The sequence below is a fragment of the Schistocerca nitens genome, chromosome 2 (genome assembly GCF_023898315.1).
Source record: "Schistocerca nitens isolate TAMUIC-IGC-003100 chromosome 2, iqSchNite1.1, whole genome shotgun sequence".
NCBI lineage: Eukaryota > Metazoa > Arthropoda > Insecta > Orthoptera > Acrididae > Schistocerca > Schistocerca nitens.
This window is the reverse complement of record NC_064615.1, coordinates 530,261,190-530,283,670: the sequence shown is the minus strand read 5'-3', so window position 1 is coordinate 530,283,670 and position 22,481 is coordinate 530,261,190. Positions and strand designations below refer to the sequence as shown.

The 22,481-nt window shown below is 45.1% G+C and overlaps 1 protein-coding gene across 1 annotated transcript in view; it reads right to left on the bottom strand.

Annotated features, from left to right (window-relative positions):
* Positions 1–19,167, bottom strand: part of LOC126235137 (leucine-rich repeat-containing protein 15-like) — a 273,873-nt gene extending 254,706 nt beyond the window's left edge. Inside the window, exon 1 of the mRNA XM_049943870.1 lies at positions 18,888–19,167. Within this exon, the coding sequence (XP_049799827.1) occupies positions 18,888–19,167 (280 nt within the window). The remainder of the gene's footprint in view (positions 1–18,887) is intronic.
* Positions 19,168–22,481: the final 3,314 nt, after the last annotated feature.

The following is a 22,481-nucleotide window of genomic DNA, read 5'->3' as shown; positions in this document are numbered from 1 at the left end:
TCCATGCATAACAAACAATTGTTCTAGGGGTAATGTTAATAGAGATGCTATGTCTCAGACGTCTGTAATTACACAATGACGGGATATAATTTGGAACGTGCTGTCCTAGACGCCAAGAACCGTCATGCTTCTATAACAAAATGGTTCAAATGGCTCTGAGCACTATGGGACTTAACTGCTGAGGTCATGAGTCCCCTAGAATTTAGAACTACTTAAACCTAACTAACCTAAGGACATTACACACATCCATGCCCGAGGCAGGATTCGAACCTGCGACCGGAGCAGCAGCGTGGTTCCAGACTGAAGCGCCTAGAACCGCTCGGTCACCACAGCCGGCTGCTTCTATAACAAATAAGCATTACTACCTCTCACTGGGAAAATTAAGTCATTTGGGCGGAGATGTTTCTCATTTGGTCACTGAGGGAGTGGAACATAGGCAACGCAATTTGTAAAATTCATTTTGGGATTAACCTAAATAAATTTTAAAAAAATAAAAAAAAGATATTTCGATGTCTTTATGCGAATATGAAGTTAATTTTTTCACGAATAGTCCCTAGCACGATTGGCACTTAAGACAATGACATAACGGTTTACCTAATCAGTTTTCGTCCTATCTTCTCGTCTCTGACGTTTTTCCTTTCGACGGGAAGTTAAACGACGGGAACAAACAATATCTATGTGTTAACTGTTAAAATTTAATGGGATTATCTGGTGAAATAATTACTGATAAAAAAGAGCTAATATGTGTGTAACAAATCAATGACAACACCACTGAAACTACAGGGGAAAGCTCCCTATTTTGTGGAGCTTCCCAATTTGAGGAGGTTTCTGTCAGGTAGGTGATGCCATCACACAATGGAAATTGGAACTAGAGTACAGGCATTTGACTGATCCTGAAAGCCCCACATTTTTAGTAGAGCGGCACTGTATTGTGTTGCTACAAGCAGAAAAGCATTGTTCACATTCCTGAAGGTTTTTTCATTTTCAGAAAGCTGGGAATACATTGTAGGAGGTGACTATAAAATTAAATAAATATACATACATTAAATCTACACCCGTTTAGGATTGCAATGACATAAATAGTTTCGTTGTTCACCAACTGCGAAGTGCACTAATAGAACACGTTTTGTTAGCACGTGCAGGTTGCTCAATTTGGGGACGTCTGGGATTCCTAATACGTGGCTCCCCCAGTTGGGATCCGAAACTATTCATTGCAACTCTAAGTTCGTCTATATGCATATTTAATCACATTTGCGTTCTGCAAAATTGATTTTAGATGAATGCCACTTACACATCTATAAACATGTTTTCATTTTGTATGCTAGATGCTATACCAAAGGAAATATATTTTTCGAAACAGAGAAAGAGTACCTAACAGTAGTGTATGTTTCTTTTGTGGTTGGCACCCAGAAAACGTCGGGATCCCAACGAATGAAGGTTGTCATTTTAGTTATTCGAAGTAAAGGAATATGGAGCTATAAAGCATCTCGCATCTTCGGTATCCCTCAAAAACATTGGAACACCCTGTTAAAGACAGAAAATTCCCAGATGAATCTATGAACACCAAAATAGAAAGAAAACCTCTTTTCGTCGAGAAGTGAAAGAGGGAGTTGAGGAATTACTGCATCCAGATGGAAAAGCGATTCTATCGCCTCTCTAGAAAAGATGTCAGAAGACTTTCCTATCAGCTTGCTATAAAAAATAGCACGAGAAACCCCTTTTCAAAAGAAAAACTGAAAGCTGGTAAAAAAATGGTTACGCAACTTCCTTTAAATGAATCCTGAAAACTCTGCTAGATCTCCCCAAGAACTTTCATTCACCGGAGCTAAGGGTTTCACAGCCACTGCTGTCAGCAAGTTTTTGACATTTGTGAGCTGACCTTCTCTTCAATCAAGAGTAACCCAGCCAGGTTGATTAAATGTGACGCACGGGGTCAAGGATTGTCTCTGCTTCGTGATGACTGGGTGTTGTGTGATGTCCTTAGGTTAGTTAGGTTTAAGTAGTTCTAAGTTCTAGCGGACTGATGACCATAGCTGTTAAGTCCCATAGAAAAAAAATGTGACGAAACTAGTATCACAAATGGTTCAAATGGCTCTGAGCACTAAGGTACTTAACTTCTGAGGTCATCAGTCCCCTAGAACTTAGAACTAAGTAAACCTAACTAACCTAAGGACATCACACACATCCCTGCCCAAGGCAGGATTCGAACCTGCGACCGTAAACTGGTATCACAGTTGTGCAGTATAAGCACACTAAAATTGTTGTATTGAAGGTGAAACAGCAAATCGCTTCTCTACACGCCACTCAAAGGGGTGCACTCATTACTGTAGTGACATGCATGAGCCATTCGGGACACTTCATACGACCATCATGATCTTCTTACGGAAGGAAATGAAGATGGAATTAATGGATGGTGCTCTTCTAGGTTCCTTTTATGCATGCTATCCTTCACCGTGGATTCAGACAGATATTTTTACACAGTGATTTCGCCATCCATGTGAAACCAACGAAAGATGATGCTGCAGTTCTCGTCGTGGATGGGCACTTCACCCATGTCAAAAATACTGACGTGATTAATTTGGCCGGGAATAAAAGTGTCTGCATTGTGTCTCTTCTGCCTCATAGCACCCACAAAATGCCGCCACTCGACGTTTCATTTACGGGTACTATTGAAGACATATGCTCAAAAGATTGAGAGCTGGATCAAGTGCCTTGTTGGTAACGTTGTAACTGTGTACCACGTAAACGACGTTTTTCGAAAATCTTACATACAGTCAGCGACAGCAGAAATAGAAGAAAACGGTCTCCGGAAGACGTCAGAATTTCCGACACCATCAATTTGCTGTTATAAAGAACTGGCTCATCCTCTCGAGAACAGTCCATCAGCAAATGAGGATCCACAAGAAGGAAGTCCGTGGAGATCTCAGAAAAATGTCGTTCCAGAAACACTGAAATATGAAGAAAGTGCTGTTCCCCAAAGTCCAAGATCGATATTTGTCATGACAACTTACACCATTCCTCTTCCAAAAATTAGAAGCCAAATAGGTTCCAGAAGATTCCGTACTGGTTCTGTTCAGCTGAACACTGGGTCTACATATAAGCATCGATTAGCGGACGCAAAACAAAGGGTGATAACACAGAAGCAAGGTGGGAATACAAGACGTGGTAAGCGCGGAGCATAAAACCGGGCACCTGGACGTAGAAAACCATATGGCAAGAAATTGTGGATAATTGAATCTTCATCGGTGTCGGAGCGGATGATACTGGACTGTCTGATGAAATTGAAGATAGCGACGACAATGAAGAGGCGGAGTGCAGTATTGTACAGGGCCCTTCTCGAACGACTACAATGGAGAGAACTGGACCGGGTGCTCAAAATGCATGAAATGGACACTTACAGCATGTGTTGCTTTTCAAGGAAGAATATGTTTGCGATAGGTGTCGCTGAAGGTGCTTCAGTTGCAAAATATCTGATTGCTTGATTTATATACAACGGTCATAGACCTCCCCAAATTAGAAACAGTTTTGCAAAAAAATGGTTCAAATGGCTCTGAGCACTATGGGACTCAACTTCTGCGGTCATTAGTCCCCTAGAGCTTAGAACTAGTTAAACCTAACTAACCTAAGGACATCACAAACATCCATGCCCGAGGCAGGATTCGAACCTGCGACCGTAGCGGTCTTGCGATTCCAGACTGCAGCGCCTTTAACCGCACGGCCACTTCGGCCGGCAAACAGTTTTGCAACATTATTTGCTTTACAGCATATCTAATATAGTATAAATGTATAAAAAGGGCAAAAGTTGAAGATGTATAGTCACTCGAACGTATTAGATAAAATATGCTCTGTGTTTGTGCTAACATAAATGGTTTCCATTTTCTTTTATAAGATACTTAAAAAAACACACACAAATTAGGAGGCTTTACCCTACCAGTTCAGGATGAGAGTATAAAACATTTACTAGACATTTGCGGGAAATGCGAAAAGTAACCTGTTTACCTCGAAGGCGATGATTCACATGATGGCGGAGACGGACTTTCCATTATCCCTGCAGATGAAATATAAGGAGCAACGATAGCAGTGTTTATGAACAAACTAGTACACCTTAACATGTAGCGATTGAGCGCCTCGTACGAAACCTCACAGTTGGTGTACAGGCAGACAGTTTAAGAGGTTTTTTTATCACGGTATACGTGATAGAGAAGTATGTGAATGTCAGAACAGACTATTATACACATATACTAGCACAGAGCCACAGGTTTATTTTAATCTTCAGAGACCAACAGAACATGGAAGCCCGGTAACACGCAGGAGTATTGCGTCACTGTAGACCCAGAATAAGAGAAGCCGTTGCAAAGAAATGATTACTGACGACAGCACTTCGACTGCTTGATGTTCCCGAGATGTACCAAGAGTCTCGATGTTTTAGTTACTGATGAGCATCAGCGTTTCCGACTAAGTGCATGCTCCTGCAAAGGAGAGGAGGGCAGCACGTCAACAGGGTTTCCAGAACCGGACAAGGGATAAGATCACAGACACTCTACGTGCCGCCGGCCGCGGTGGTCTCGCGGTTCTAGGCGCGTAGTCCGGAACCGTGCGACTGCTATGGTCGCAGGTTCGAATCCTGCCTCGGGCATGGATGTGTGTGATGTCCTTACGTTAGTTAGGTTTAAGTAGTTCTAAGTTCTAGGGGACTGATGACCAAAGCAGTTGAGTCCCATAGTGCTCAGAGCCATTTGAACTCTACGTGCCACAATCGTGAAGAGCAGCGTAAATGTCTGACAGAATGAAGGTGCCCACGTTTACCCAGCCCAACGCCAAGTTCTGGGGCTGCTGCATATTTCTTGTTACGGAGGCATGAACAGCGATTGATGGTCTATCCATCATCATAAGAAAATTTGGCAATAATACAGTCACGAATTATTAGTAGTTATTACACCTTGAATTATCTTAGAACTTGCTTCTTTTCTGTTTTCATTACGTTTCATATTTGTTTTTAACCAGTTAAGTTCTGTAATATGATGTTGTGTATGGGATTTGCACGGATAACTATCCTTAAAAGAAGAAATTAATTTTATTAGTGTGTCGTTTATTTGAATAACGGTAATAAGTTTGAAACATGATGTGCAGTAACTCGAAAAATTTTGATCCTAAAGGTCAAGAAACGGTAAAACGGAAAACACTGTCGGGCGATTGATTCGTACAATACCGCGGCGTTTTAACTTACTTAGGCCTACAAATGTAATTAATCTATTTAACCTTTTCTTGATGTTTCTGCTTCGTTATACCCGTAAAATTTCTGTGCTAGAAGAATTGAGTATGGGAATGCTATAGTCATGCCTACTTGAAGCTCCCACTACATATTTTTAAAGTAGTTTTTCGACTAGTCCTAGCGTGTGCTGATCTTTTCATCTCCACGCAATTACTCTACACTGTTTTACGCACTCTACTCCTTGTTTTGTCACTAGTACTTTCCTGCTCTCTGCTCTTTCGAGCGCTAAGTTGGTTGCAGTAGCAAGTGTCCCCCAACATCTGGTACGTTCTCTCATAGATTTCATTGCTCACCTTGCGGGATTTCAACCAATACAAAATGAAATGATGTTGGCGGTCGCCTTCAACTACGTACCCTCTGACTCAGAGTTGAAATATTAAAAGTTTTGGTTGGTTTCGTTGTCGAGGGGTTGGGATACGTAGTTGCTGCATTACAGGCCAAATACTGCTGTCTACAGTACACGATAAAAATACACACATGGATCGAATGGTCGAAGATTTCTATCACTCGGCAATTGCGAATTATGAAAGTAGCATATAAATTTATAAATGAAAGATTGCAATTAAATAAAATCTGCAGGTACTATCCTAACGACCTTAAATGATGAGTACGATAGGAGAAGTACTTTTGAGACTGCGGTATATTTCTGAAAAACGCTTATTGGTGTGGATGGTCCAGCAATTAAGTAAAATATAAGTGAAAGTTAAATAACACGGAAACAATAGATCTCTACCGCACGTGATTAATTATGAACAACAACATAGCTCGCGAGATATTCACTTCTAAACGCGTACTACGTCTTCACTGTAGAAACCACGGGAATCTCACCAGTTCACAAGTCGGCTCTCCGAAGTATTTCTATCTCTCTCAACCACGCGTAACCCGCTCAACTCTCCAAGTCTTTCCGTGCGTCCGACGCGCCGTTGCGTCCAGCACCTCCTGTGTCCTGGCCCGTACTGTCCGGAACTCCCTTCCATTCATTTCGGTAGTCGCCTCCCTTAGTAACGACCGCTGTGATTAGCTAGAGCGGTCCCTCCACGTCACCAAGCTAACGTACACTCACAAACATAGGACACTTTCGAAATACTGGTTTTACATTTAAATAACTTGAAATTAAGTAAATATTCCTACGGCTGGACCATAAACACGCTCTAACACACATTATTAGATACATAAACAAATTAAATAAACATATATCAAAGGAATAGCAACAAAAGGTACGCCAGTAGCCTAATGTCTCTGTGCTTTCTAAAACACAGTAAATGTTTAACCAATTTCTTCATGAATAGTTTATATCTGATGTAAAAAAGCAAAAAAAAAGATGAATAAATATATTCATAAACATGCTGCTACCGTTTTCTCGTGTAACTGTGGAGTACTTATGGCCTGATGCGATTAGTAGTTATCAGCCACTTTGACCTGCAATAACTCATGTACTACTCAAGTTACATGCCTGTAATCCATACCAATTTCGGTTTACACTGATAGCTTTCTAAAGACACAGTGACTGACAAAATCGGATGAAGCGTTTATATCTTGGAAATTCGTTGCTGGGTGTTACTTGTATAATTTACAGTCAGATACTAAACTTTAAACTTATAAAGATAATGAAAATCTGATTACACCATCAGAATTGTCGTGCAAATAACAGTAATGTACATGTTTCTTGTTGAGGTATCATGATTCATCTGGCTACTATTAATTTCCATACGAACTGTGACATGTCTGCCATGATGGTTTCACAAAGTCCGCCATCTTTGACACTCCCGGCGTGTCTCCTTCATCAACACAGCGTCACCATGGAATTCCCAGCCACACGGTTGGACCCATCTTCTTTCGGCCAGCGTCTGCTACCACGTGGTCGGCATGCCGAGTGGCCCGCGCCCGCCAAGCGGCCCGTGCGGCCGCTGCTTCCTCCGAACTTTAGAATATTTTCAGGGCGCGACGACTCGCCCGTTACCTCACAACCTACTCTTTTCAATCTTCCGTGATATATCTGTCCACCTAATCTTTAATATTCTTCGATAACGCCGTATTTTAAATGTTTCCAATTTCTTCTCCCGATATCTAAGATACAGATTTCAGTTCTATACGTTTTCCAGGAGTACACTTTCAGAACTTTTTACTTCATCTCCACTAAAATAGTTAATGTCAATAATCATTTTTATCGAATCAAGGTTCCTTCGCCGGTGTCGACGTACTTCTGATATGTTCCTTTTATTAGCCATCCTGTGTATTTTGCTTCTACATCTACATCTACATTTATACTCCGCAAGCCACCCAACGGTGTGTGGCGGAGGGCACCCTACGTGCCACTGTCATTACCTCCCTTTCCTGTTCCAGTCGCGTATGGTTCGCGGGAAGAACGACTGTCTGAAAGCCTCCGTGCGCGCTCTAATCTCTCTAATTTTACATTCGTGATCTCCTCGGGAGGTATAAGTAGGGGGAAGCAATATATTCGATACCTCATCCAGAAACGCACCCTCTCGAAACCTGGACAGCAAGCTACACCGCGATGCAGAGCGCCTCTCTTGCAGAGTCTGCCACTTGAGTTTATTAAACATATCCGTAACGCTATCACGGTTACCAAATAACCCTGATACGAAACGCGCCGCTCTTCTTTGGATCTTCTCTATCTCCTCCGTCAACCCGATCTCGTACGGATCCCACACTGATGAGCAATACTCAAGTATAGGTCGAACGAGTGTTTTGTAAGCAACCTCCTTTGTTGATGGACTACATTTTCTAAGCACTCTCCCAATGAATCTCAACCTGGTACCCGCCTTACCAACAATTAATTTTATATGATCATTCTACTTCAAATCGTTCCGCACGCATACTCCCAGATATTTTACAGAAGTAACTGCTACCAGTGTTTGTTACGCTATCATATAATCATACAATAAAGGATCCTTCTTTCTGTGTATTCGCAATACATTACATTTGTCTATGTTAAGGGACAGTTGCCACTCCCTGCACCAAGTGCCTATCCGCTGCAGATCTTCCTGCATTTCGCTACAATTTTCTAATGCTGCAACTTCTCTGTATACTACAGCATCATCCGCGAAAAGCCGCATGGAACTTCCGAAACTATCTATCTTCCTGGATAGAAGAACTACACTCCTGGAAATTGAAATAAGAACACCGTGAATTCATTGTCCCAGGAAGGGGAAACTTTATTGACACATTCCTGGGGTCAGATACATCACATGATCACACTGACAGAACCACAGGCACATAGACACAGGCAACAGAACATGCACAATGTCGGCACTAGTACAGTGTATATCCACCTTTCGCAGCAATGCAGGCTGCTATTCTCCCATGGAGACGATCGTAGAGATGCTGGATGTAGTCCTGTGGAACGGCTTGCCATGCCATTTCCACCTGGCGCCTCAGTTGGACCAGCGTTCGTGCTGGACGTACAGACCGCGTGAGACGACGCTTCATCCAGTCCCAAACATGCTCAATGGGGGACAGATCCGGAGATCTTGCTGGCCAGGGTAGTTGACTTACACCTTCTAGAGCACGTTGGGTGGCACGGGATACATGCGGACGTGCATTGTCCTGTTGGAACAGAAAGTTCCCTTGCCGGTCTAGGAATGGTAGAACGATGGGTTCGATGACGGTTTGGATGTACCGTGCACTATTCACTGTCCCCTCGACGATCACCAGTGGTGTACGGCCAGTGTAGGAGATCGCTCCCCACACCATGATGCCGGGTGTTGGCCCTGTGTGCCTCGGTCGTATGCAGTCCTGATTGTGGCGCTCACCTGCACGGCGCCAAACACGCATACGACCATCATTGGCACCAAGGCAGAAGCGACTCTCATCGCTGAAGACGACACGTCTCCATTCGTCCCTCCATTCACGCCTGTCGCGACACCACTGGAGGCGGGCTGCACGATGTTGGGGCGTGAGCGGAAGACGGCCTAACGGTGTGCGGGACCGTAGCCCAGCTTCATGGAGACGGTTGCGAATGGTCCTCGCCGATACCCCAGCAGCAACAGTGTCCCTAATTTGCTGGGAAGTGGCGGTGCGGTCCCCTGCGGCACTGCATCTACATCTACATCTATACTCCGCGAGCCACCTTACGGTGTGTGGCGGAGGGTACTTATTGTACCACTATCTGATCCCCCCTTCCCTGTTCCATTCACGAATTGTGCGTGGGAAGAACGACTGCTTGTAAGTCTCCGTATTTGCTCTAATTTCTCGGATCTTTTCGTTGTGATCATTACGCGAGATATATGTGGGCGGTAGTAATATGTTGCCCATCTCTTCCCGGAATGTGCTCTCTCGTAATTTCGATAATAAACCTCTCCGTATTGCGTAACGCCTTTCTTGAAGTGTCCGCCACTGGAGCTTGTTCAGCATCTCCGTAACGCTCTCGCGCTGACTAAATGTCCCCATGACGAATCGCGCTGCTTTTCGCTGGATCATGTCTATCTCTTCTATTAATCTAACCTGGTAAGGGTCCCATACTGATGAGCAATACTCAAGAATCGGACGAACAAGCGTTTTGTAAGCTACTTCTTTCGTCGATGAGTCACATTTTCTTAGAATTCTTCCTATGAATCTCAACCTGGCGCCTGCTTTTCCCACTATTTGTTTTATGTGATCATTCCACTTCAGATCGCTCCGGATAGTAACTCCTAAGTATTTTACGGTCGTTACCGCTTCCAATGATTTACCACCTATGGCATAATCGTACTGGAATGGATTTCTGCCCCTATGTATGCGCATTATATTACATTTATCTACGTTTAGGGAAAGCTGCCAGCTGTCGCACCATTCATTAATCCTCTGCAGGTCTTCCTGGAGTACGTACGAGTCTTCTGATGTTGCTACTTTCTTGTAGACAACCGTGTCATCTGCAAATAGCCTCACGGAGCTACCGATGTTGTCAACTAAGTCATTTATGTATATTGTAAACAATAAAGGTCCTATCACGCTTCCTTGCGGTACTCCCGAAATTACCTCTACATCTGCAGATTTTGAACCGTTAAGAATGACATGTTGTGTTCTTTCTTCTGGGAAATCCTGAATCCAATCACAAACCTGGTCCGATATTCCGTAAGCTCGTATTTTTTTCACTAAACGTAAGTGCGGAACCGTATCAAATGCCTTCCTGAAGTCCAGGAATACGGCATCAATCTGCTCGCCAGTGTCTACGGCACTGTGAATTTCTTGGACAAATAGAGCGAGCTGAGTTTCACATGATCTCTGTTTGCGGAATCCATGTTGGTTATGATGAAGGAGATTTGTATTATCTAAGAACGTCATAATACGAGAACATAAAACATGTTCCATTATTCTACAACAGATTGACGTAAGCGAAATAGGCCTATAATTATTCGCATCTGATTTATGACCCTTCTTGAAAATGGGAACGACCTGCGCTTTCTTCCAGTCGCTAGGTACTTTACGTTCTTCCAGAGATCTACGATAAATTGCTGATAGAAAGGGGGCAAGTTCTTTAGCATAATCACTGTAGAATCTTACGGGTATCTCGTCTGGTCCGGATGTTTTCCGCTACTAAGTGATAGCAGTTGTTTTTCAATTCCGATATCGTTTATTTCAATATTTTCCATTTTGGCGTCCGTGCGACGGCTGAAGTCAGGGACCGTGTTACGATTTTCCGCAGTGAAACAGTTTCGGAACACTGAATTCAGTATTTCTGCCTTTCTTCGGTCGTCCTCTGTTTCGGTGCCATCGTGGTCAACGAGTGACTGAATAGGGGATTTAGATCCGCTTACCGATTTTACATATGACCAAAACTTTTTAGGGTTCTTGTTTAGATTGTTTGCCAATGTTTTATGTTCGAATTCGTTGAATGCTTCTCTCATTGCTCTCTTTACGCTCTTTTTCGCTTCGTTCAGCTTTTCCTTATCAGCTATGATTCGACTACTCTTAAACCTATGATGAAGCTTTCTTTGTTTCCGTAGTACCTTTCGTACATGATTGTTATACCACGGTGGATCTTTCCCCTCGCTTTGGACCTTAGTCGGTACGAACTTATCTAAGGCGTACTGGACGATGTTTCTGAATTTTTTCCATTTTTGTTCCACATCCTCTTCCTCAGAAATGAACGTTTGATGGTGGTCACTCAGATATTCTGCGATTTGTGCCCTATCACTCTTGTTAAGCAAATATATTTTCCTTCCTTTCTTGGCATTTCTTATTACACTTGTAGTCATTGATGCAACCACTGACTTATGATCACTGATACCCTCTTCTACATTCACGGAGTCGAAAAGTTCCGGTCTAGTTGTTGCTATGAGGTCTAAAACGTTAGCTTCACGAGTTGGTTCTCTAACTATCTGCTCGAAGTAATTCTCGGACAAGGCAGTCAGGATAATGTCACAAGAGTCTCTGTCCCTGGCTCCAGTTCTGATTGTGTGACTATCCCATTCTATACCTGGTAGATTGAAGTCTCCCCCTATTACAATACTATGATCACGAAACTTCTTCACGACGTTCTGCAGGTTCTCTCTGAGGCGCTCAACTACTACGGTTGCTGATGCAGGTGGTCTATAGAAGCATCCGACTATCATATCTGACCCACCTTTGATACTTAACTTAACCCAGATTATTTCACATTCGCATTCGCTAATAACTTCACTGGATATTATTGAATTCTTTACTGCTATAAATACTCCTCCACCATTGGCGTTTATCCTATCCTTGCGGTATATATTCCATTCTGTGTCTAGGATTTCGTTACTGTTCACTTCCGGTTTTAACCAACTTTCCGTTCCTAATACTATATGCGCACTATTTCCTTCAATAAGCGATACTAATTCAGGAACCTTGCCCTGGATACTCCTGCAGTTTACCAATATTACGTTAACTTTTCCTGTTTTTGGTCTCTGAGGACGGACGTTCTTTATCAACGATGCTGATGTTCTCTCTGGTAAGCCGTCAGGTATTTTATCGTTTCGCCCAAGGGGGGGTCCCTCTAACCTAAAAAACCCCCGTGTGCAGGCCACACGTACTCTGCTACCCTAGTAGCTGCTTCCGGTGTGTAGTGCACGCCTGACCTGTCTAGGGGGGCCCTACAGTTCTCCACCCAATAACGGAGGTCGATGAATTTGCAACCATTATAGTCGCAGAGTCGTCTGAGCCTCTGGTTTAGACCCTCCACACGGCTCCAAACCAGAGGACCGCGATCGACTCTGGGCACTATGCTGCAGATATTAAGCTCAGCTTGCACTCCGCGTGCGATGCTGGTTGTCTTCACCAAATCAGCCAGCCGCCGGAAGGAACCAAGGATGACCTCAGAACCCAAGCGGCAGGCGTCATTCGTTCCGACATGTGCTACTATCTGCAGCCGGTCACACCCAGTGCGTTCAATAGCTGCCGGAAGGGCCTCCTCCACATTACGGACGAGACCCCCCGGCAAGCACACCGAGTGCATACTGGCATTCTTCCCCGACCTACCCGCTATTTTCCTGAGGGGCTCCATAACCCGCCTAACGTTGGAGCTCCCTATAACTAATAGGCCCGCCCTCTGTGACTGTCGGGACCTTGCCGGAGAATCGGCCACTGGCCCAACAGGCGAGGCATCCTGTGGTGGCTCGGAAACGATGTCATCACCACTAGGAAGCACCCCGTACCTGCTGGAAAGGGGTAAGGCAGCTGCCACGCGGCCAGATCCCACCTTCGCCTTTCGGCCAGGCACGCGCGAGCCCACCACTGTCCGCCATTCACCCTGGAGTGATGGCTGACCGGTAAGATGCTCACTGCCGGAAGACGCAGCGACATCAGGGGTTCCATGTGATTCCAAGGCCACCGAAGTAGGCATAGGTCTCACCACAGTTGCCCCAACGCCACTACGAGCCGACGCCTGCGCCTCGAGCTCGATGAGCCTAACAGACAAAGCCTCCACCTGCCCCCGAAGAGTAGCCAATTCTCCTTGCGTCCGCTCACAACAACCACAGTCCCTACACATGACTATGTTTACCCTACTCTATACGGTGACAAATTCCCAAGATAATCTTCTGATGAGCTACTCTGATAATCAAGAAACACTCACTGAAATACGAGACGCGATAACTACGCTAGGTTTTCCCAGAAAAACTATTTAAAAGCTAAGCGCAGCAAATAAGTACAAAATAAATTTCTCTCCTAACGATCAAGAACTGTTAGTTTCTATGCAGAGCAGATAAACACAAATAGAATCCCTTCCTTAGTGGAAGGTCGTAAACAAAATGCAAAATAAACGCTTTATACAAACAGTACTCGCTGCTGCTGGTGCTCTCGCTCTGGCTGTCACAAGACAACTGCTGATTCAAGTGACTAGTGGCTAACGGCCGCGAAACAAACAAAAGACGGTTTTAGGGCGCTTTCTGTTCTAAATGATCAAGAAAACACTAAGAAATCTAACACGAAAACTACGTAAAGTTTTATCAAGAACTGTTAGTTACTATGCAGAGCAGATAAACACTAATAGAATCCCTTCCTTAGTGGAAGGTCGTAAACAAAATGCAAAATAAACGCTTTATACAAACAGTACTCGCTGCTGCTGGTGTTCTCGCTCTGGCTGTCACAAGACAACTGCTGATTCAAGTGACTAGTGGCTAACGGCCGCGAAACAAACAAAAGACGGTTTTAGGGCGCTTTCTGTTCTAAACGATCAAGAAAACACTAAGAAATCTAACACGAAAACTATGTAAAGTTTTATCAAGAACTGTTAGTTACTATGCAGAGCAGATAAACACTAATAGAATCCCTTCCTTAGTGGAAGGTCGTAAACAAAATGCAAAATAAACGCTTTATACAAACAGTACTCGCTGCTGCTGGTGCTCTCGCTCTGGCTGTCACAAGACAACTGCGTAGGATCCTACGGTCTTGGCGTGCATCCGTGCGTCGCTGCGGTCCGGTCCCAGGTCGACGGGCACGTGCACCTTCCGCCGACCACTGGCGACAACATCGATGTACTGTGGAGACCTCACGCCCCACGTGTTGAGCAATTCGGCGGTACGTCCACCCGGCCTCCCGCATGCCCACTATACGCCCTCGCTCAAAGTCCGTCAACTGCACATACGGTTCACGTCCACGCTGTCGCGGCATGCTACCAGTGTTAAAGACTACGATGGAGCTCCGTATGCCACGGCAAACTGGCTGACACTGACGGCGGCGGTGCACAAATGCTGCGCAGCTAGCGCCATTCGACGGCCAACACCGCGGTTCCTGGTGTGTCCGCTGTGCCGTGCGTGTGATCATTGCTTGTACAGCCCTCTCGCAGTGCCCGGAGCAAGTATGGTGGGTCTGACACACCGGTGTCAATGTGTTCTTTTTTCCATTTCCAGGAGTGTATTTCATTTTTTCCCCTGCGGTGTTGTTCCATTTTTACGTTTATGTCGTTATTCTCCTTGTTTCAATTGTTCATCACGTTTAGCTTTGCTTTGATGGTACGTACCCTGGCAACAATTAGATCATGTCGAATCGTATGTCTGATGATGCTGAGCCGCATCCTACAGGGTGGCGCACGAAATGATCGGACATTTGTTTCTGTAAATAATTTCTATTTCAGTCGAAATACGTAAATGTAACCTACAAGGCATTTACAGTAAACCTGAAGATTATGTTTTGCTTTTGATGCGTTCATTATGACCACTATCAAGTCTACTAACTTTTTCGTGTATTCTGAAATACTTCCCGATACATCCTCGGTTGTCTCGTTATACGCCTCAATTATCAGCAGTCGCAGTTCCATCACTTTTAGGGAAAATCTCTTCAATTAGAAATCGCCAAACAAATAAATCAGGCAGATTCAAATCAGGACTGTTCGGGGTTTAGTTCTGTCCACACACGAAACGATAAGGAAGTGTTTGTGAACTGACAGTTGCCTTAAAACTTTGGTACAGTAAGTCTAAGACAACAATAGCTGCGTGTGGTTTGGCTCCTTCTCGCGCGGAACAATTGCTTTCTAATTGAAAACGTTTTGGAAGGAACTGCGGAGCAAAATTATTGCGCAGTATGTTAAGATAGCGTCCACTATTCAGTGCGTGTCCAAAAATGGATGGTCCTATTAATCCATGACTTGAGATAGCGATCCACACAGTAATTCCTGGAGCGTGATGCATCTTTTCATAAAGCACATTTGGATTTTCGGAAGCCCAAAAGCTCACATGTTATTAACAGCACCATCAAGGTGAATACGTGCCTCATCTGAAAACCAAACGATTTCCAACGATACGCCTTGATTTGCTGCCCATTCAGCGAATGTTATTCTTGTTTGTTGTCCGTCTCCTCTATAAAAATCACCATGTATACCACAAACAGAGATCTTGCGAAATACAGCTCGCTCTGTTCCTCCAGGAGATCCGTAGCGCTATATACAACGGCGCTCAGGTTGATGCCGTGTTCCTTGAGCTGATCGAGTATCGGATCATATTTGCCACTGGTTTCAAGACAACCTTGCCGATAGAATATAGCACGTCGCTCTTAACGAAAGAAAATTAACAGATGTAATTTCCGGAGTACCCCAAGGAAGAAAGATAGGGTCGTCATTGTTTACAATATATATAAACGATCTAGTAGAAAGCGTGGGATGCTCTTTAAGACTGTTCGCAGATGATGCAGTAGTCTATAGTAGCAACGCCAGATAACGATATCGATTTGTTGAATGAAATGAGGAGGACTGATGAATGGTGCAAGTTCTAGCAAGTGACCCTGATCGTAAGTAAATGTGACATGTTGTTCGTACGTAGGAGTAGAAAGCCAGAAATGTACAACTACACTACTGACGAGAAACTGCTGGCAACAGTATCTACGGTAAAATACCTAAAGTAACAATCCACATAACACAATTAGTAGGAAAAGTGGATACCAGAATGAGACTCCTAGGAAGATTATTAAAGAAATGTAACTCATCCACGAAAGAAATTGCTTATAACACACTCGTTCGACCGATTCTTGAGTATCGTTTATCAGTATGGGTTCCTTACCATTTAGGGCTGATAGAAGAGATAGAGAACGGAGGGGTTGTGACGCGATCGTTTAGTCGACTGGGAGACGTAAACGAGATGCTCAACGACTCCAGTGGCAGACATTACAAAAGAAGCATCATGGATCACCGAGATGATTACTACTGAAATTTGGAGAGATCACTTTACGGAAAGAGTTAGACAACATATTAATCCCTCTCATATTCATGTCGTGTAATGCTCACGGCGAGAAAATTCGAGAAAATAGAGCCAATACCGAGAATTACCGACAATCATTGTTCCCACGTCCTGGTCGCGAGTGGAACAGGGTAGAAAGGATGAGATACTGCATCCAGAAGTACTCGCCGCCACTCATCGCTAGGTGGCTTGCGGCGTGTGATGCAGATATGCATGTAGGCAACACTGCTATTTTGTATTTTATTTTTTACAAAGCGTGCAAATCAGTTTTTAAAATTACCTGTACAGATCGTCTAGAAATCCCAAGCTTTGCTGCTGTTTTCCTTGTTGATTTGCCTGGACTTCTCTGTAATGATCTTCTGGCAAGCCGTTCGCGCTTCCTTTTAAGCACTGAGCCATTATTATTAAATGTTTGGTAAACTCTGCTTATTGTTTTAAATTGAGACCGACCAACGAGTTTTAGAATGTGCACAGTTGTAATGCACTGTTTAATAGTCAGTCTTCATTTGTCAGCCGTCTTGCAACCTCCCATTAGAAAAATTGATGAATTACTGTACTGATAAACCTCTTACGTTATTTGATTTTCAAACAGCTGAGGAGAACTGAACGTACTCAGACATTTGTACACAGTGTACTGGGAATTAAAAGAACCAAATCTCCATAAGCTACTCTCACTTCCGTAAACTTAACACACAATACCCATTCACAACATAAAAAAGTTGGATCGTTTCGTTCAGCACCCAGTACGTTCAATATGTCTACAAGATTGATATAACACCATACAATGAGGGATACCTCGTAACATCGTCAGGCCTCCTGTTGCTCGGCATAGTGCGTTTGCTCGACGTGGCATGGACTCAACAAGTTGCTGAAAGTCCCCATGCTGCCTCTATACCTGTCTATGATTGCAAAGGTGTTGTCAGTCCAGGAGTTTGTGCGCCAACTGACCTCCCGATTATGTCCCATAAATGTTTAATAGGTTTCATGTCGGACAATCTGGGTAGACATTCGCCTGAATTGTCCAGAATGTTCTTAAAACCAGTCGCGAACAAGTGTGGCCTGTGAAATGACATCGTTGTTTGCAATCATGAAGTCCATGAATGGCTGTAAATGGTCTAAATGGTTCAAATGACTCTGAGCACTATGGGACTTAACATCTGATGTCATCAGTCCCCTAGAACCTAAAACTATTTAAAGCTACTTAACCTAAGGACATCACACACATCCATGTCCGAGGCAGGATTCGAACCTGCGACCGTATCAGTTGCGCGGTTCCGTACTGAAGCGCCTAGAACATCTCGGCCACCCCGCCCGGCTGTAAATGGTCTCCAAGTAGCCTAACATAACTTTTCCAGTTAATGATCGGTTCAGTTGGGCTAGAGGATCCAGTCCATTTCGGATAAACATACCCCACACCGTTACGGAACAGCCTCCAGCTTACACTGTGCCCTGTTAACAGCCGGCCGGTGTGGCCTAGCGGTTCTAGGCGCTTCAGTGTGGAACCGCGCGACCGCTACGGTCGCATGTTCGAATCCTGCCACGGGCACGGATGTATGTGATGTCCTTAGGTTAGTTAGGTTTAAGTAGTTCTAAGTTCTAGGGGACTGATGACCTCAGATGTTGAGTCCCATAGTGCTCAGAGCCATTTGGACCATTTGAACCCTGTTAACAACTTGGGTGCATGGCTTCCTAGCGCCTGTGCCATACTCGAGCCCTACCATCAGCTCATACCAGCTGAAATCTGGATTCGTCCGACCAGACCACGGTTTTTCAATCGTCTAGGATCCAACTAATACAGTCATAAGCCTAGGAGAGATGCTGCAGGCGATGTCGTGTTGTTAGCAAAGGGACTCGCGTCAGTCGTCTGCTGCCACAAACTATTAACGCCAAATAGCGGGTACGTTCGTCGTAACTCCCACATACATTTCTGAGGTTATTTCACGCAGTGTTGCTTGTCTATGAGCACTGCCAACTCTACGCAAACGCCACTTCCCTCGGCAGTTACGTGAAGGCCGTCGGCCACTCCGTTGTCTGTGGTGAGAGGAAATGCGTGAAATTTGGTATTCTTGGGACACTCTTGACACAGTGGATCTCGGAATACTGAATTCCATGGCGATTTTCGAAATGAAATGTCCCATCCGTGCAGCTCCAACTACCATTACGCGTTGAAAGGCTGTTAATTACCGCCATGCATTCACGATCACGTCGGAAACCTTTTCACATGAAACACTTAAGTACAAATGACAGCCGCGCCAGTGCACTGCCTTTCATACGGCGTACACGCGACACTGCCGCCACCTGTACATGTGCATATCACTACCACATGGCTGTTGTCACCTCAGTGTAATCGGAACTACAGTTTAAATATGTCTCTAATGTTTGTTAGAGAAGCCTAGAGGTGCAGGTTACAGATAGGGGCTCGCAACGAAAATTTACTCGCGAAAGATAGCAGTATTAACCCGTGCAGGTATTTTCTGAGTACTCACGGGATGCTGCGGAGCAGGACCCTCTGCCCCGGCGCGGCAGCACCGAAAAAACAACGGCGTGCCCGCCTGGCGCCATTATCGGAGGGTATGCGCTGGCGTGCGCGCGTGCTGGCGTCGCTTCGCAGGCACGGCCGCTGCTGGCGGCGCGCTGATAGCCCGTGTTATCGTTGGGCCAGGAAACGCGCTGCCGACTCTGCAGCGCCAGCCCCTCCCACTCGTCTCTCCCACCCTCACGCTCCGCCCCATCCCTCTCATTGCACCCCGCCCCCGGGGTTACCATCCCCCTCCCCCCCCCCCCCTACCGGAGGAAGGCGCCGTTCTGCGAGATTTCTGGCCGCGGGACGAGCATCTTCCAGAAGGACAAAGTTCTGTGAGGACTTCTCCGTAATTACACTCTGGCTTACTACCGCAGGTCTGATTTCAAGTATTTCTACTACTTCCAAATATTAGGACTACTCGACTGTTTTCCAATGACGGTAATTTGGGAGAAAGAGTAGGTACCTGGGTACGTAAGTGGAACGGATGGAAAATCATTGAGGTACGACACATTCTCTGACAATGAAGTTACAATTTATCTACAGCTCCAAGTGGCGTGTGTCGGAGAGAAGGTGCTTCCTCATCGCATCAGCGCAACTAGGGTATGGTAGTGACGCCCATGTTCTTACGGATCTTGCTCCGTCCACCGCCATCAGCCGCCATCAAGGCCTGAACATGGTCTAAATTATAGAACGAAACTGGTTGACCATCCAGAATAAACATCTCTCGATATCGGAACTGTTTTTACTGAATTTTTAACTTCCATAATTCTTACTTCTCCCTGGAATAGACAGGCTTGTTAATTGCTTTCGGCTACTAGATGGAACCATTTTCATTGTCCTAAGTGGAGCAACTAAACGAAAATGTGAAGAGTAAAAGTACTTCCACCGTTTGTACTGAGATTTTGTTTTAGGTTTTTATTTCAGATAATTCTGTAGCCGAATATTTGCAGTCAGGGTAGCACAGCGTGTTCAAAAAAATGGCTCTGAGCACTATGGGACTTAACATCTGAGGTCATCAGTCCCCTAGAACTAAGAACTACTTAAACATAACTAACCTAAGAACATCACACACATTCATGCCCGAGGCAGGACCGTAGCGGTCGCGCGGTTCCAGACTGAAGCGCCTAGAACCGCTCGGCCAACATGGCCGGCACAGTGTGTTCAGTTAGGGCCTGGCCGCCGTTTGTAATAAAAAACAATTGACCTTACTATCAATACAATTCGAAAGATTCCAAGATATGCTACTCCAGGCGGGTGTAAATTGAATGTGAGCAACGGAAAATAATAAACGATAAAATAATAATTTCGCCTTGTCTTATTACCCGCTGAAGCAAACCTTAGGATCTCTTAATTCCATAAATTACAATCTAAACATTAATGAATGCTGAAGGCAACTAATACTACTAAATGATAAACGTTGTTTCTTATTATACGTTTATTGCAGATTAAAGAAAAACACTCTTTCTGATAAATATCTACATTTCCTAAGAAAAATTATTAATCAATTGTCCAACTCTGCCCCCTTTTTATGGCCACGCGATCCAACATAAATAACGCGAAATGACTGACATTATCTACATACCAAACACTACAAGACACTACTTTCAAAGACGATCTACAGTGGTGTGGAACCTCAGTGGAAAGAAACTAACATGAGCACAGCTGTTTAGCTTTATAGCCCTAACAAGCCGAAGCAATTTGCTATATCACCGTATGTACTGCGTCTGGTGCATCGGCGTGCTGGTCTCGTACACGTCTGCGGCGATGGAAGAACTCCAGCCACAAAATAAAACTCTTTCAAACTCTAGGACGGCAGAAGGCGGTCTTCTGACTATTACACTATAATACTGTCTCCTCCTCTCTGTGTTCTATAGTGGAGAAACGCGAACTCCCAACCACAAGGACGGAGTTCTAATAACGTCTCAACATAAGTATAGGCAGAAAAAGTGCTTTCAATCACTGAACGCTGTGTACTCGACGACGACTTCCAACCCGGAGGCCAAGTCCAGAATCGTATAAGTTCGCAACAGTAGAGTGCCTAACTGTTGTAACTATAAACTCTCCTGAGAGCAAAGACAGCAAGTCCGTCTGTCTCAACAAAGCTGATATTGAGTGACCGTCACACACGGGCGCTCACAACAGAAGACCTCGTCTCTTCAGCGCTCGCTCCCCAACAAGGCTTGCCTCCAGATCATCGTAATTCCAAAAACGAATCATATTCCCGACACCACGGAATATTCTCACTCTCTACAGATTCTTCCGAACGCCGACCAACCATGTTTAATCTTTGGTCGTCCAGCGCGGAAAGTTTGCGAGGAAAAACCTATACTCGTACAACGGTACGCTTCTGAGTAAAAATCTTTGGAAATAACCCAGCCTACGTGGTTTCCGAGGTGCCTCTTCTTTGTTCCACTCACCTGCGTCCAGGAATTTCAGCGTTCGGATGCATTATCCGGTTATCCTTCCGGCCCATACTACAATAGCGGCCGGCCGTCACCCTATTGTGCTCCAGAGATCAGGTGCCACGCCGTCTGACTAGCTACTTCCTGTGTTTAAGCAGGATCAACACCTGTGCGGGTCATCCACCCAAAGCTTGAGTTCTGCCTGCTGTTTCATCTTCACTGTCATTCCAAACTTTACTAGTACAGGCAATCGTTCATTACACAGTTTTTATAATAAAGACACTCTGTCACCTTTAATTCAAAAAGCGTTAACAATTACTTACGAAACGTACGTGACAATATCAGTCTCCTTTATATATTCATACACTCCTGGAAATGGAAAAAAGATCACATTGACACCGGTGTGTCAGACCCACCATATTTGCTCCGGACACTGCGAGAGGGCTGTACAAGCAATGATCACACGCACGGCACAGCGGACACACCAGGAACCGCGGTGTTGGCCGTCGAATGGCGCTAGCTGCGCAGCATTTGTGCACCGCCGCCGTCAGTGTCAGCCAGTTTGCCGTGGCATACGGAGCTCCATCGCAGTCTTTAACACTGGTAGCATGCCGCGACAGCGTGGACGTGAACCGTATGTGCAGTTGACGGACTTTGAGCGAGGGCGTATAGTGGGCATGCGGGAGGCCGGGTGGACGTACCGCCGAATTGCTCAACACGTGGGGCGTGAGGTCTCCACAGTACATCGATGTTGTCGCCAGTGGTCGGCGGAAGGTGCACGTGCCCGTCGACCTGGGACCGGACCGCAGCGACGCACGGATGCACGCCAAGACCGTAGGATCCTACGCAGTGCCGTAGGGGACCGCACCGCCACTTCCCAGCAAATTAGGGACACTGTTGCTCCTGGGGTATCGGCGAGGACCATTCGCAACCGTCTCCATGAAGCTGGGCTACGGTCCCGCACACCGTTAGGCCGTCTTCCGCTCACGCCCCAACATCGTGCAGCCCGCCTCCAGTGGTGTTGCGACAGGCGTGAATGGAGGGACGAATGGAGACGTGTCGTCTTCAGCGATGAGAGTCGCTTCTGCCTTGGTGCCAATGATGGTCGTATGCGTGTTTGGCGCCGTGCAGGTGAGCGCCACAATCAGGACTGC